The 14,771-nt window shown below is 40.7% G+C and overlaps 1 protein-coding gene across 1 annotated transcript in view; it reads left to right on the top strand.

The window, feature by feature from the left end:
* The window catches only part of ADAMTS12 (ADAM metallopeptidase with thrombospondin type 1 motif 12), a 387,137-nt gene that overhangs the window by 132,120 nt on the left and 240,246 nt on the right, over positions 1–14,771 (top strand). Inside the window, exon 3 of the mRNA XM_060146935.1 lies at positions 9,355–9,505. Coding sequence (XP_060002918.1) covers positions 9,355–9,505 — 151 coding nt within the window. The remainder of the gene's footprint in view (positions 1–9,354; positions 9,506–14,771) is intronic.

Raw genomic sequence — 14,771 nt, 5'->3', positions numbered from 1 at the left:
GCCCACATGTCTAGAGACTGGGCTCCACAACAAGAGAAGCCACTGCAATGAGAAGGCTGCACACTGCAATGAAGAGTAGCCCGCCGCTTGCTGCAACTAAAGAAAGGCCACGCACAGCAACAAAGACCCAGTGCAGCCAAAAATAAATAAATAAGATAAAAAAATTTTTAAAAAGTATATCTTATTAATCTAATTATTTTTAATGTTCCTGGAACCATCAAAAAGTTGTCAAAGATGACAGATGGCACAGTAGGTTTCCTCTCCTTCCTAATAATAACAGAGAATAAAAGAGGAGCTTTCTTAGGACATGAGATTTAGACAGAATTCTAGAGGATGGAAAGTGGGACAAGTAATAACCAATGTTTCATGGCCAAGTGAGCCCGACCCCAGAGTGTGCATACTGGTGGATGTAGACAAGAAGGAAGTTGATTTGACCCAGGAACCACAGAGCATTTTGGGACTTAGAAGTGCTGGATATGATGGAGGGAAGGCAGGGAGAATGAAGGCATGGGGCTGAAAACAAAATGGTTGTCTGCTTCTAGTACTTCAGGCAGAATTACTACAGACAGGTGTCTATCCCTTAAACTATAGACTAGAGTTTTCTTCTCTGCAGGAATTAAATGGTCCACAAAAAAAGACTGTTACATTCTGGCATTTAGGCAATCCCCCAGCCATAAATATTAGGTACCTACCAGATTCCCACTTGAACAGTCAAAAGTCCTTCATACGTACACAGAGCACTTCACCAGCTTTTCAGCACTCCCTCATATATATGGATGGATGTCAAGACATTTTAGGAAAACTTCAACAAGAAAGAAGTAGAGCAAGGTAAATAAACAGGAAAAATTAACTTTGAAGATAATGCAGGAAACAGAAAGGAATGCATCAGACAAATAGGCAAACCTCAAAAACCTGTAAATAGTGTCCTTGGGAGTATTCTAGAGTAGATTTTGTCCATAAAACAAGAAGAGGATACTGTGAAAAAGGAATAGCTAGAGGCCAAGAATGAGATCTCTGAAAAAACCGATTTATGAAATTTATAGGAAATCAACAGAAATGTTGGAAGATAAAGCCAAGAGAATCTCCAAAAAGTAGATAAAGAAGACTAAGATTTGGAAAAGATGAGAGAAAAAGTTAAGGAAAATGGAGGAGCAGTCCAGAAGATCCAACATCCAAGAGTATTTTTTCATCACTGAAGGGCTGAAAAACGCAGTATCCAGAGTGAGATGGTCTATTGAGTGTCCAAAACAATGGATGAAAGAAGACTCACTCAAAGGCACATAATTTTGAAATTTGGCAAGGAGCATGGGTAAAGAGATGACCCTAAACCTTTTGGGGAGAGAGGGAGTGGCCACCCAGAAAGGACTGATATTCAGAAAAACTTCTCAGTTTTGAAAATGGGTGCTGGAACAAACAGACATACAGATGTGAGAGCCATAAATCAGTAGCTCTAACCTGGAGGTAGCATGGAGGGAAGTCCCTGGATAGGATAGCCCGGGGCTGGCCTGTGAGCCGCTAGGCAGGAGCAGGGAGACGGCAAGCTCCAGGGATGTCTCCAAGAAAAAGAGGGACTCCATAGAACAGTGCTGGTATGTTGAGGATGTAAAAAGAATGGATTGTAACAACAGGGAAGACAACACAATAAGAAAAGAAAGATGAGCAGAAATTCCAAGAATAATAAAATGCTATACAAGAAAGGAAATACTAGTACCCTGTATGGCTTAGAGACCAATCTATTAGAATAGATACTGGCCAGTAAGTTGTGTCAGTATCTACTGGCTGAGTTTCAGGTTTGCCTTTGCATTGTTTCAGAAATGTAAACGCAGTCACCTATATTGGTTTGACGTAAGTAATGATACTGGGAAAACGGCAGAGTCATTGTGTAACGATGCCAATCCTCATCTATTATAGCAGGGACAGTATTTCAGATAATGTCTAAAACTGATTTTTTTTTTTTAAAAAAAACAGCATGTTATTGAGAAAATATAGAGATAACTTGCAGAAGAATAAGGTAGAAAAGTCAAGAGTCATTACCTCTGGGGATTGGGAGAGGTAGAACAAAATATTATTGCTTTTCATAACAGGCTTTTAAGAAATAGTCCACTTTTTAAGTTATGTGCTTGAGGTACATATGAGCAGAAGAGGCTTAGGAAGCCAATCAGTGTATAAAAGGCAATGATGGGTCAGAGAAAAGAAACTAGAATCATTTATCAACACTCTGGCTAAATAATGATTTTTCTTTTGTATGTAAAGCAGCTGTTTTTTAAGGGAGGGGAAATAGCTTTAGCAGTGACATAAATAATGTAGGAAACTTTCTAGAGGGATTTCTGAACAGATGTCTGGTTACTGAATAGCCCAAGAGCATAATAATATAAAATATATAAACAAGTTGAAGGCATGAATCTAACTCAGAGGAGGGGATTTTATGAAACATCAGCTACCTAGTGAGATAGGAGACTATCAGTATATTGTAAGTTGTGAATTTAAGAAACTTTGGCAAAATTATGTTTCAGTGGATTTTAATTTAAAAGTCCAACCTAAAACTCTTGATCCAAGAGTGTGTCTAACATATACCAATAAAATTATACGTTCCAGAGGTTTAAAAAAAATAATTTATTATAAAACAACCAAACTGCATTGTATTAACTTGATTAGTTCTAGATTACTAACAAAGAAAGAAAGAAACAATGAATAGCTCTAGACAATATGGGAAATTGGAACATGGAATGAAATTAGGATTATGTTGTGGAATGATTACTAATTCTTAGGTGAGGTAATGGAACTGTGGTTATATAGGAGAGTGCCCGCATCTTAGGACAGGCTTGATAAAGTACTTAAGGCTGAATTGCCACAGTGTCTGCAAGTTACCTTCAAATAGTGCAGCATATATAGTTCAGAAGTGGCAGGATATTAATATTTTTTAATCCAAGTGGGGACATATGGATGTTGATTTTACCGTTCTTTGAGGGGTTTTGTACTTGTGAAATTTTTCTAAATAAAAAGTTGGGAAAAGAAAAAAAAAATCACATGTACTCTTAGTCCAACTTTCTCCCTGCAATAACATCCAGGCACTGCCAGCCCATTTTGCAGAGAGATTGGAACTGTTTGCAGAGGGCTAGTTTTGGTGTGGTCTGTTCATATCCCAAGCAGCACTGCCATGAACTGTTTACCGACCATCTCCACTTGGATGCTGAAAGAATGGTCAGAATGGCAGGGAAATCGAACTCTAATGAAGAAGATGTCTGGTCAATTCAGGGTGCCGTTTAAGAAAAAAATCATTAAACTTCAGGGAGTACTGAGACATTCTGTCTTCAGGGTTGTCACTATGTATTTTCCCAAATTCTGAAGCCCATTTCCTGGACTCCATGTAACAACATGGAGAAAATAGATCATTTCGTTAAGCCCTAGTAAAAGAAGTAAGTCCTTATTAGACCAAATTTTTGCCTTACCAATTTCTTCCCTGAAGAATTTGATTATTGTGAAGGGAAAAAAAATACTTTTCCCACTATTTCTTTTCTCCAAAGTTGATGGCATTGGAGTGCTAGGCTCTCAATGCCTAATTCTGGTGTCATTTTTAGAGAAATATTGACAAGCTGTAGTCAGGAAGATTAACCAGACTGCTAAAGGATTAGCACAATAAGAAACGAAAAATGATTGAAGGAAATGAAAATATTTAGGCTGAAAAGAGAAGTCTTAGTGCCACATGATAAATGTTATCTAATATACTTAAGTAGATATTATGTATAAAAGATATTAGACATATCTGGTATAGCTCCACAAGGCAGAGCTAAGACGATGAGTGGGAGTTATAGGCACACAGACTTTTAACACCATAAAGGGAAGAGAGTTCTAATAATTATTTTAGCAATAGCAGATGCCTTGAGAAGTATCTCTCCTCGATAGAAGAGTGTTTATGATGTGGATGAGTGGAGGTGAGGAAACAATTCCAGTATCTGCTGAAAAATTGACCCTCAAAGGGTCTTAGGATAAGATTCTCTAATTTTATAAGAAGCCACTATTTTTGAATGAATGCTACACGCCAGCCATTGTAATAGGTGCTTCCTCAAAACAGTTCATTTATTCTTCTTAACAGCTTTAGCAAGTAGGCAATCCCTATTTCTCATATGAACAGCCGGAGACTCATCAATCAACTACTTGACCAAGGTCACACAGGAAGAAAGTATAGAACCAGGATAAGAACTCAGATCCAGATTTAGCAATAAAGTTCAAGCTCTCTCCACCATATTGGTGTTTTTGAATCTGCAGATTGTAATCCATTACATGGATGTGAAATCAACTTAGTGTGTTAGAACCATAATTTAAATTGAATAACACAGAATGGAATATATCAGAATGCCTTCTACATAGCAAAAGAGGGAAGCATTCCCTCCTGAAATGTTTTGGCTATATACTGGTCACAATGTGAAATGTATTTTTAACTGCGGGTCAAGGTGAACACCTTAACCTCATGGACCCTTCACCTTCTTGACTTCCCTTCCCTAGAATTCTTTGATTGGGTTCCCTTTGGTGACCTATTCCTATGGCCACTCACCAGGTGTATGACTTTCCTAAGGCTGCTGTAACAAATTACTACAAATGCAGTGGCTTAAAACAACACAGATTTATCCTCTTACAGTTCTGAAGGTCATTCAGAGTGTCATGAGTGTCATTAGGATCACATTTCTTCTGGAGGCTTCAGGGCAATCTGTTTTCTCACCTTTTTCAGTTTCGAGAGGCTGCCTGTTTTCCTTGGCTTGTGGCCTCTTCCTTGTCTCATTACAGCCTCTTGTTTCTGTCATTACCTCTTCTACTACTCATTCTGATCCTCTTGCCTCCCTCTTAGAGGACTCTGCTGATTACACTGAATCAACAATCTCCTCATCTCAAAATCCTTAACTTAATTACATCTGCAAAGTCCCCTTTACCGTGTAAAGCAACCTATGCACAGGTTCCAGGGATTAGGATTGGACATCTTTGGGGGCCATATTCATGCTACCACACCAGGCTTGCCTTACAAACTCTGAATGCTTAAACTTTAATATTCCCCTTTCTGACCACAACCTCTTCTGCATTTGCCTCGTCTGTCATCTCCTTTGACTTGCTTTTCAGTGGCTCACGATCTCAGCTGAGGCTTCAGCTGGGCTCTGTCAAAGGTTGGTGCCTTTTCCCATTCTTCAGAGCAGTTTCCCAGATGCCTTTCCTACTTGCCTCAAGTAGACGATTTTACCCTCTACTTAAAGAGATTCCTCATATGTATTGCTTCAGTGATTCTCTTTCTCTCCCTGTGCCACCTTTGAGGGAGGATACAGCATTTCTAGTCACACACACCAAAAAAGTATTAGAGAACAGTGTTTGTTTTACTGAAGGTTTCATAGGTAAAAAAGATAAAGGAGTTTACCTTGTACATTTCCTATGATGCTGCAAGCAAAAATCCCCATTTTCTTTTTTTTTTTGCAGTACGCGGCCCTCTCACTGTTGTGGCCTCTCCCGTTGTGGAGCACAGGCTCCACATCATATGTCTTCATCACCGTGGGAAGAAACAAATTGATTTGTTAACTTCTGAAATTTTCAAGTGAAAAAGGAATTTCTTTCCAGGACCGGTTGATGAGTTTTAGGTGACAATGTTCCACTGCACACCTCCAGGGGGCGCCACTCACAGTTTTTTCTATGTGAAGAGCACCCCCTTGAGTTGTGCAACACAGGGCCCTGAGTGCTGTCTTTGATAAATTCCCCCTATGTCTTTTACAATACCATTGTTTTTATTCTTTGGTCTGCCGTTTTCACCTGTGGTAAAACCTGAAGGCATGACAGCATAGGTTAGGTGACTCTTCAAGGTCTCTGGGCTTTGCAATTCTAGAACATTCTATTCACAAATTGCTTGTAAGACACTACCGGTTTCCCACTAGGAAAAATAAATTGGTACTAAAGATTCTTAAGCTTCTTCCCCCTCCTTCCTTAGCAGACAGCAGTAGAGGTTCAATGCCAAATGACTCATGCTAAGGTAGCTCAGTCCTTTGTCTCATCCCCACTGGTTAGGACTGGTAGGAAGCAGTATGAAGAGTCCGGCTTAATGGACCTTGAGAAATCCCCCTGCCTTAAATTTCTCCCATTGGCCAGTCCCTAACACTCGAAACGAACTAGAAGACATTATTTTTTTTTTATATCAAGTAATGCTTCCTGTAAAGAATTAAGGATAGGTTTAAAACAAATGTATTAGTGTTAGAAATCAGAGTAAGGTTACCCTTGGGGATGATATTGACTTGGAAGAGAAACAGGAAGTTTCTTGGCTGCTGGGAATGTTCTGTTTCTGCGTTTAGGTGTGCCCTCTATGAAAGATTTATGGGACTTTACAATTATAACTTGCATATCTTTCTGTATGTTTATAATGCTTCACAATACAGCTTATTTAAAACAATTCTTAGAAGAGAGCCTCAGGAAGCATTCACAGATATTTATAACTTAGTTAAAACAAGGAGGTGAGTTTATTTCCAAAGGACAGTTAGCAGTGTGCTGGGATACTGGATACTGACAGGAGGAAGAGGAGATGACGGAGGTAAAAGGGCAAACTTGTCTGCTTTGAGCTTCTGCCTGCGGCTCATCCCGCTCTGGTTCTTCCAGGAACCTGTTCAAGCCCCCAGTGAATTGGATACCTTGCCCTCAAGTCCATTCTCATTCTCCTTCAGAGATATAAGAGGTGAGCTGTTTGTCGAGAAGACTGGAATGAAGAGTGGCTTCTTTGGTCTAGATGCAGAGCTGGCAGTGAAAGAAGGTGGCTCTCTTGGGCAGTTAGCTTCAGGGAGAGAGTGGAGCCAGTCCTTCCTTCCGGTGGAAAGAAAACCGGTATATGCTCTAACCAGAGCATGACCTGGCTCTGTTAGATGAGAAGAGACCAGTGACCCATGGCCATTTGGGTACCAGGTGTACAAAGCTCTGTGTTTATATGTTGGGGAAGAGGGGAGGTGCGCCGCTCAGCTGGGAAATCTTCCCGCCTCACTCTCCCTGAACCAGCGATGTCCCTTCATCCCCCATCCTGTCCCTTCCCTTCTCCGTGACACACACGGGGTGCTGGGGCCAACAGCCCTGCTTGCATATGAGCAGATGTTCTGTTTCCCCTCCAGCTGGTCACCCAGTTCTCCTAAGTCTCCATCCAGCTTCTGAGGAATATTTAGGCTGTACAGGTGATTTCCAGGTACACACTGGCAAAGCTGGCCTTGTGCAGGAACGGAAATGGAAGGAAGCCTTTAAGAAAATGCTTGTTTGGCTTTCAGACACCCTCATTCATATTGCCCATAAAACAGTTATTATGTTCTCAACTGGTGCCCCATCTGTTTCTTCTGCACCACCTGGGGCCAGAATTTGAGGCTGGAGAAAAACCAATATATCCTTCTTGTTGATGTTATTTTTTTCTTCAAGGACTTTAGTATTAGTTTGATGACAGTTGCACAAAGGGACCCCACACCAGCCGTCCCCGAGGAGTCCTTGCCTTCTATTGCGTTTCCATGGAACAAATGAGCTTCATTAGCAATAGGCACACCATCTCTTTGTGTCCCTGGTCTTTGTCTCAGAGTAGAAATAGAACCCAGTCTCAGTCCTGCATAAGTCTGTTTCCAGCTAGTTTATTGTAGTCTGGACCTTGTCAGTGCTTCCTGTCCCAGAGGCTTTTCCTCAAAGAAAGAGGCTGAGGAAAAACAATGTCATGTCTCCTAAGAAATGCCAGCAAATTTGAAGTCAGATATAACCGCTTCTGGGGTTGGTAGTTAAAATAATACCACCCTGCATTTGTAAAGAGTTCGCATGGCAGTCGGCTAAGCTTCAGCTCATTTGCTTCTCCTAACAGCCCTATGAGGTGGTAGGCATCATCCACATTTTACAGTTTGGGTGACCCATTCAAGGTCACACAGCTCTTCGTATGACTTTCAGTAAAGTGTTCCTTTTTTTCTGTTCTCCCTGTTATCAAAGATACTTTAAGGTCAGTAATCAAAGTAGGAAGCCAATTGTGAGGTTTCTGTTTAGATCTGGTTGTATTACTGGTACAGTGCAGCAAACGTTTTGGAAAGACCCCCAAGTCAAAGCCTGTTCAACAGAGAGCATCTCCCTTCACAGAGCCCCTGTTGCCTCCTGACCCCGCTCACCCCATCTTCAGACTCGTCTGTGTAGCAGAGCATCCCCAGCTTGCTGACATGTGGTGAGGGACCTTGAACTTTGGGACCCATTCATATTTTTCCTAACCTCAAACTTTCCAGGTTTATTTTTGTAAACTTAATATTCATTGAACTGCTATATTGACTCCGGAGACCCTAAGACAATGAAAAGATGTAAAATCTGAGATCTGGCAAGAGTCTAATAACAGATAAGACTATGGGCCACGCCCTTTTCTAGGAGCTTCACGTGTATTAACTCATTTAATCTTCACAGCATCCCTTGGTTATCCCCATTTTGCAGTTGAGAAGGCTTAACCTGAGCAAGTCATTTGTCCCAAATCACAGAGCTAAAAAGTGGAGGAGCTGGGATGTGAACCCGGGTTAATTCCAGAGTCTGAGCTCTTGGTCACCTCAAGATGAAGCTGCAAGGGGGGCGTCGAGGGCAAGCCCTCTTTTTCATCAATATAGAATTCACATCCTGAGAGCTAAGTCCATCCTAGGAGATCATTGGCAAAGCAATTTCTAAACATCTTAAATGGGCACTAGGAAATTTTCCCAAAGAGGAAACAGAGTTGTCGGCTATACCGCTTCTAGACCTGACCTCCAAAAAGAGTTACTCATTGCCCAGCATTCTCCAACTTATGGCTGATTCCCGTATCTGTGAAATGAGAGTGCCCTCTTTAGACTCTTGGAAACTCAGGCTCAGATCAGGAAATTAGTATTATATTTCTTTGTTTCCTTGAGAGCAGAATGGCATTATACACTTCAAGTCAAACCGCTGCTCACTTACAGGTAAACGTTCCCAAAAGTTGTCAGTGAAATATGGATTATAAATACCAGTTCCATAACAGGGCAACCGGGAAGCACTAATTTAAGATTCATGGGTATCCAGCAATGAGTTATAGGGGTGGAGGGAATCCACGAACCTGAAAAATTGTATGCTACCTTTGGATATGTGTGTATATATACACTTTTTTCATTAGCGTCTCAAAGGGATCATGACCCCAAAACATTTAATAACTATGACTATGAAGACATTTCACTAAATTATTTACGTGTAGCTCTTCTGCGAGATCACATGGCAGACGATGAAAGCACCAGTCTTACGAGTTTCAGGGCTCATCATAATCTATATAATTTTCACTTTACTAATTTTCTTTGCCTCGGTAAAGAATTGATTCAAATAAAACCTTTGTACTGCATGTATTTACAGACTGGATTTTTCCATCTGCCACATGGAGACTTTTTCATTGAGCCTGTCAAAAATCATCTGCTGGCTGAGGGAGTATACCACCCACATGTCATGTACAGGAGGCAGAGGCCGGGCGTCCCAGAGATGAAGGAGCCAACCTGCGGATTAAAGGGTACTGTGACTTAATCTCCTCACTGGATGGAGGAATTTGTTCTGTTCTATTATTGTTTTTTTTTTTACAACAAGACCTGCTCTTCTTCAAATCTGTTATCTCTTCCCCATTCTGTGGCCAGAAAATATGTACCCTTGTACCCTTCACTTCTCTGTACTCAAGTCTCTGTATTCTTGACGGGAAAGGAAAAAGGTATCTCTTACATCCTTGCCACATTAGTTGATGATATTTATATGGTATTCATAATGGTAAATTTTTTTTAAGCTTCTTCTGAATCCCTTGGAGGAGAATAGTTTAAATTACAAACGATGCTTTGCAGTATCAGCAATGTTATAATACATTAGCATGGAATATTACTAGACAGCTTTTCATATCTGCATATGGAAAGCAGATTTAAATATTTGATGATGCTGATAATGATGTGTGAAGAGAAACTGAGAAAATACCAACACGTTATCAAATGATGAATTCAGCTAAGGTTCTTTTGGCTGCGTTTTGTCTGTAGTCCACTACAAAGTATGTTATCTGCTCCCGTGTCTTGGGGATGATCTGAACTGCTCCTCTCTGCCTTGTACTAAAGAGTTTCAGGTAGTTTTCAGAGCTAAACTGACCCAAGTTATTTCCTTGCAACACCCATATTCTCTTTAATATGTAGGAGATAATAGTTATGCATAAAGGGCCACTGGAAATTGGGACTTTTAAAAAATATTATTTAGTTTTTCCTTTCTTCAGAGGAAAAAAAAAATAGTGGACTAGGGAGACGGTTACCAAAAGGAATCCATAATATTATTTATGTGTCTCAAGGATTTAGAAACCGTGAACCTCAAAGGGAAAATAGATGAGGAAGGAATTAGGGATAGTAGATTCTGATAAGGGTTTCAGAGGACTCAGAACTTGAGCTTTGCCAAGTAGGAGAAAGAAAGGACAAGGGGAGGAGTAATTTCTCTGCAGACATCATCCAGACCCTAAGATAGATGGTAACTTTCCTGGGAGTTTCTTCTGTAATCTTAGCAGAGTATATGCAAGCAATAAGAAATTTTTGAGTCTCTATTTTCTGTATACAAAAATGGACAGCTGCTTAAATTCCTTAACTTTAATAAGCTATTGGAACTCTGACCTAAATTAGATAACTTACTATCTAAATCTCCTTCCAGAAAGCACCAAGAGAAGAGACACATCATCTGGTCGGTCCGATTGATTGATGTACCATTCCAGATAATTTAGTTTCAGTGTGAATTTTTAGGACTCTGTCACCAATCCGATCATCTGGAAGGATTGGAATAGTTGGAATAATTGCCCAACTCCTATTAATTGCCCAATTCCTATTAATAATTGCCCAATTCTTATTAATCTTGGGTGATGGATGACACTTTGTATGTGTGATTTGATAGTTTTTAGATCACTAGGTAATGAATATGGCGGAGGGAGTTACTAGGACCGTGAGTGAATTTGGCTGGGTAATTGCTCCTGTAGGCATGGCTGCTCTGTGAAATGAGTTAGGCTGTTCCTCATCCACCCACTTGAACCCATTCTCTCCTTTATAACTCCCCTGTTGAGGTAGAGTTGAGTAATAATGTGTTGAGAATGGCATGCGTTTAGTCATAAAGGCAGAAGAGATGAATAGGAAAAGAATGAGGTTTACAAATGTGATGCCCCCAATAGGTCACACACAATACCACAGTTATAGTGCTTGCAGTACCATTTCATCATTGTGCTTCTAGGCCAACCTTAAGACCCACCACTACTCCGAAACCTTCTCTGATTAATCCCACCTTGGAACAATCTCTGCATTGTGAGTTTCTCCACACACATCTTCTAAAAGATACTCTCTTATACTTCTTTAAAACCCAGAATGTCAGAAGTGAACAGCTTTGTCAGAAGGACCTTTGAGAGTGCCTAATGTAGACTCTTTCTCTCGCCAAAGAAGCAACTGTGGCTCAGAGGAGGGAGTGAATTTTCAAAAGCATCGAGGCAGTTGGTGTTCAGAATATAACCGAGCTCCTAAGTCAAGGTTCTATTACACCTCGGGCTTTATACTCTGTCATGTTTATTCTTTAAGTCTTCCTTGAATATAAATCTTGTTTTATCAACTATCTGGAAAGCCCCATTAGAGTAGGAACTCCCTTCCCAAACAGTATGTAACATAGTGTTAGGTGCAAAGTGGAAAATCAGTAAATCATTGAAATGAAATGAAGAGTGACTTGTAGCCTCATAGATGAATCTAGAGTGCGCTGGCATCCAGTCCACATAACATAACAGAAAAAAGAAATGTGTGATTTCTAGATGTTAAGGAAGTGTCAGTTCTTTGTGACGATCTCCCTCCCTAAGACAATAATTGTGACTCAATACTAAAATGACAGCTAGAGATTGCAGAATAAGCTAATGTGCTTGTGATTATTCTTAAAGTACACTTGACATTTGGAATTTAAAAATCTTGGTATACTGAAATGTGCTTGGTCTCCCCGAAACAGGTAATTGCACTGTTCTTGTACCATGTTACCCTGCAGAGGGGATGAAATTCACCAACACTAGGCATGTCATTAGCCCACGTTAAGGTACACCTCGTGCTTAGGGAAGTCAGTGCTACCAGATTGAATTACTGTGATTGTATCGAGAAAGACCACCTTTCCTTGTATAAAACATTCCTTCTTCATAATGTTCAAAACAGGAACACCCTTGGTATTGAAAAAAAGATGTACTTTAAAAGTACTCTAGTACTTCAGGAGAGAAAGTATATCAATTACTTTCCCCTAAAATGTGTCCCTTCGCTTATGTTTATTTCCCAAATAGAAAGGTACTCAGGAATTTCATAATAAGTCCCTTTTCAATATGGCCCAATGTAATTAACTCCTTTTTTTCCCCCAGGACTTTAATGTGATACTATTTTGTTATCGATTTGATCAATTTGAACTAGAATTTCTTAACCAGTTTTGTTTGCTGTTCTGAACCTTGTATTTGCCGAGCCCTGTCAAAGTTCTTGTTTACTCCAACTTTCTGGAATCCATGTTAAATCATGGGAAAATACAACTTGCCGGAATTAAATCTAGAGCACATTTCAAAACCTCATTTTATTGACATTGACAAGCTCCCTTCTCTTAGGGTTTTTGGTGGCAAAAACCTGGGACTTGAGTGGCTCTTAGATGGAAGTATCCGGGGGAAGTATGGTTTTTGGAACCTGGGGAAGGGGAGTCAGATAGGTCAGATGACAACAGTTGCAGGGTCATCTATGGCAGAAAGGGGTCCAGGTAGGTAAAATCAGGGTTTGGGATTTCGTACATCAGGACACTAGGCTAGAAACACAGGGTCTGTTTCCTGGCATGCGTTTTTTTCTTTCTTTTTTTTTTTAACATCTTTATTGGGGTATAATTGCTTTATAATGGTGTGTTAGTTTCTGCTTTATAACAAAGTGAATCAGCTATACATACACATGTATCCCCATATCTCCTCCCTCTTGCATCTCCCTCACACCCTCCCTATCCCACCCCTCTAGGTGGTCACAAAGCACCGAGCTGATCTCCCTGTGCTATGCGGCTGCTTCCCACTAGCTATCTGTTTTACATTTGGTAGTGTATATATGTCCGTGCCACTCTCTCACTTCGTCCCAGCTTCCGCTTCCCCTTCCCCGTGTCCTCAAGTCCATTCTCTACGTCTGCGTCTTTATTCCTGTCCTGCCCCTAGGTTTGGCATGCGTTTCTGTGTTCAAAATTTATTCATTCATTCAACAAGCATCTGTTGGGTATCTTCTTTACGTCTTGTGCTCTCCTAAGTTCTGTGGGTACAGTTGTGAATAGGATATAAATCTTGGTCTGAAGAGTTGACAGCCTGGATATAGGATGTGGGTAAGTAGGGATCTGGTCCAGGTTTTTTTTTTTTTTTTGTACGCGGGCCTCTCACTGTTGTGGCCTCACCCATTGCGGAGCACAGGCTCCGGACGCACAGGCTCAGCAGCCATGGCTCACGGGCCCAGCCGCTCCGCAGCATGTGGGATCTTCCCGGACCGGGGCACGAACCCGTGTCCCCTGCATAGGCAGGCGGACTCTCAACCACTGTGCCACGAGGGAAGCCCTGGTCCAGGTTTTATCTTTAATATATGTGATAAGACCATGAAAAGAAATGAAATTTTAATATATGTATTGGGCTTTTTGTTACACCACATTGTGTTTGTGCCAGGACATGTAGCTGTAATTCATTCATTTTCTCCGTTGTAGATAGTCCATTATGTGACTCTTCCACTTGGACTAGTCTCCTGTGAGTGGATCTGAACTGCTTCCAGTTTGGGGCTATTATACATTATGCTGCACAGACCATCTTGTACATGTTTTTTAGAACACAGATTCACAGGGTTTTCTAGGGCGTATACCTAGTAGTGGAATGAAATCATTATCTCATAGGATATATACATCTATGACCTTACCAGATGATGCAAAATTGCTTTCCAAAGTTGTTCAAGAGCAGTGAATCTAATAGTTCCTATTGTTCCATATTCTGTCTAATACTTGATATTCTCATTATAAATTTTGCCAGTCTGGTGAATATGAAGTGATATCTCTTTATGCTCAGTGTTGAAGTTACACATATTCCATGGTGGAGTTGGGTCCCAAATCTATGGCTTGTGGCTATAGATTCTCCATGAACAGTTTTCTACCCTGTACCCAGAGTTGAAGCCCCGAGAGCCAAGTTTAGGTTTGCTTACTTGGTTCTTTGTTTTCTGGTTCACATTTTCACTTAGTGGATCCTAATCTGACTTTTCACCTATGTGAGTCCTAAACTTGCCTCTTTTCTCCAGAGCAGAAGTAGGGAGCAGCAGTTGCCCCAGATCAGCAGTGAGCCTCATGCATCAATCGGGGTTAGCCAGAGAAGCAGAACCAGTAGGAAGTAGATATTAAGAGGATTATTGCAAGAAATTGGTTTACATGATAGTGGAGGCTGGCTAGGCAAATCCAAACTCAGTGGGCAGGCTGTCAGGAAGGGCAGGCTGCAGCTTTCAGGCACAGGCTGAAGCAGGGTCCATGGGCAGAATTTCTTCATCTAGGAAGTCTCAGCTTTGCTTTTAAGGTCTTTTAACTGATTAAACCAGGACTACTAGATTATCAAGAATAATCTTAAAGTCAACCAATTATGGACTTCCATTACAGCTACAAAATGGCTTCACAGCTGCACCCAGGTTAATGTTTGGTTGAATAACTGGGACTGTAGCCTAGCCGACTTGACACATAAAAAAGATCATCACACTGCATCTTTTACTTTTCTCTCTGAGTTTCTCTGA

The sequence above is a fragment of the Lagenorhynchus albirostris genome, chromosome 3, assembly GCF_949774975.1.
Source record: "Lagenorhynchus albirostris chromosome 3, mLagAlb1.1, whole genome shotgun sequence".
In the NCBI taxonomy this organism is placed as follows: Eukaryota; Metazoa; Chordata; class Mammalia; order Artiodactyla; family Delphinidae; genus Lagenorhynchus; species Lagenorhynchus albirostris.
This window is presented reverse-complemented; position numbering and strand designations above follow the sequence as displayed.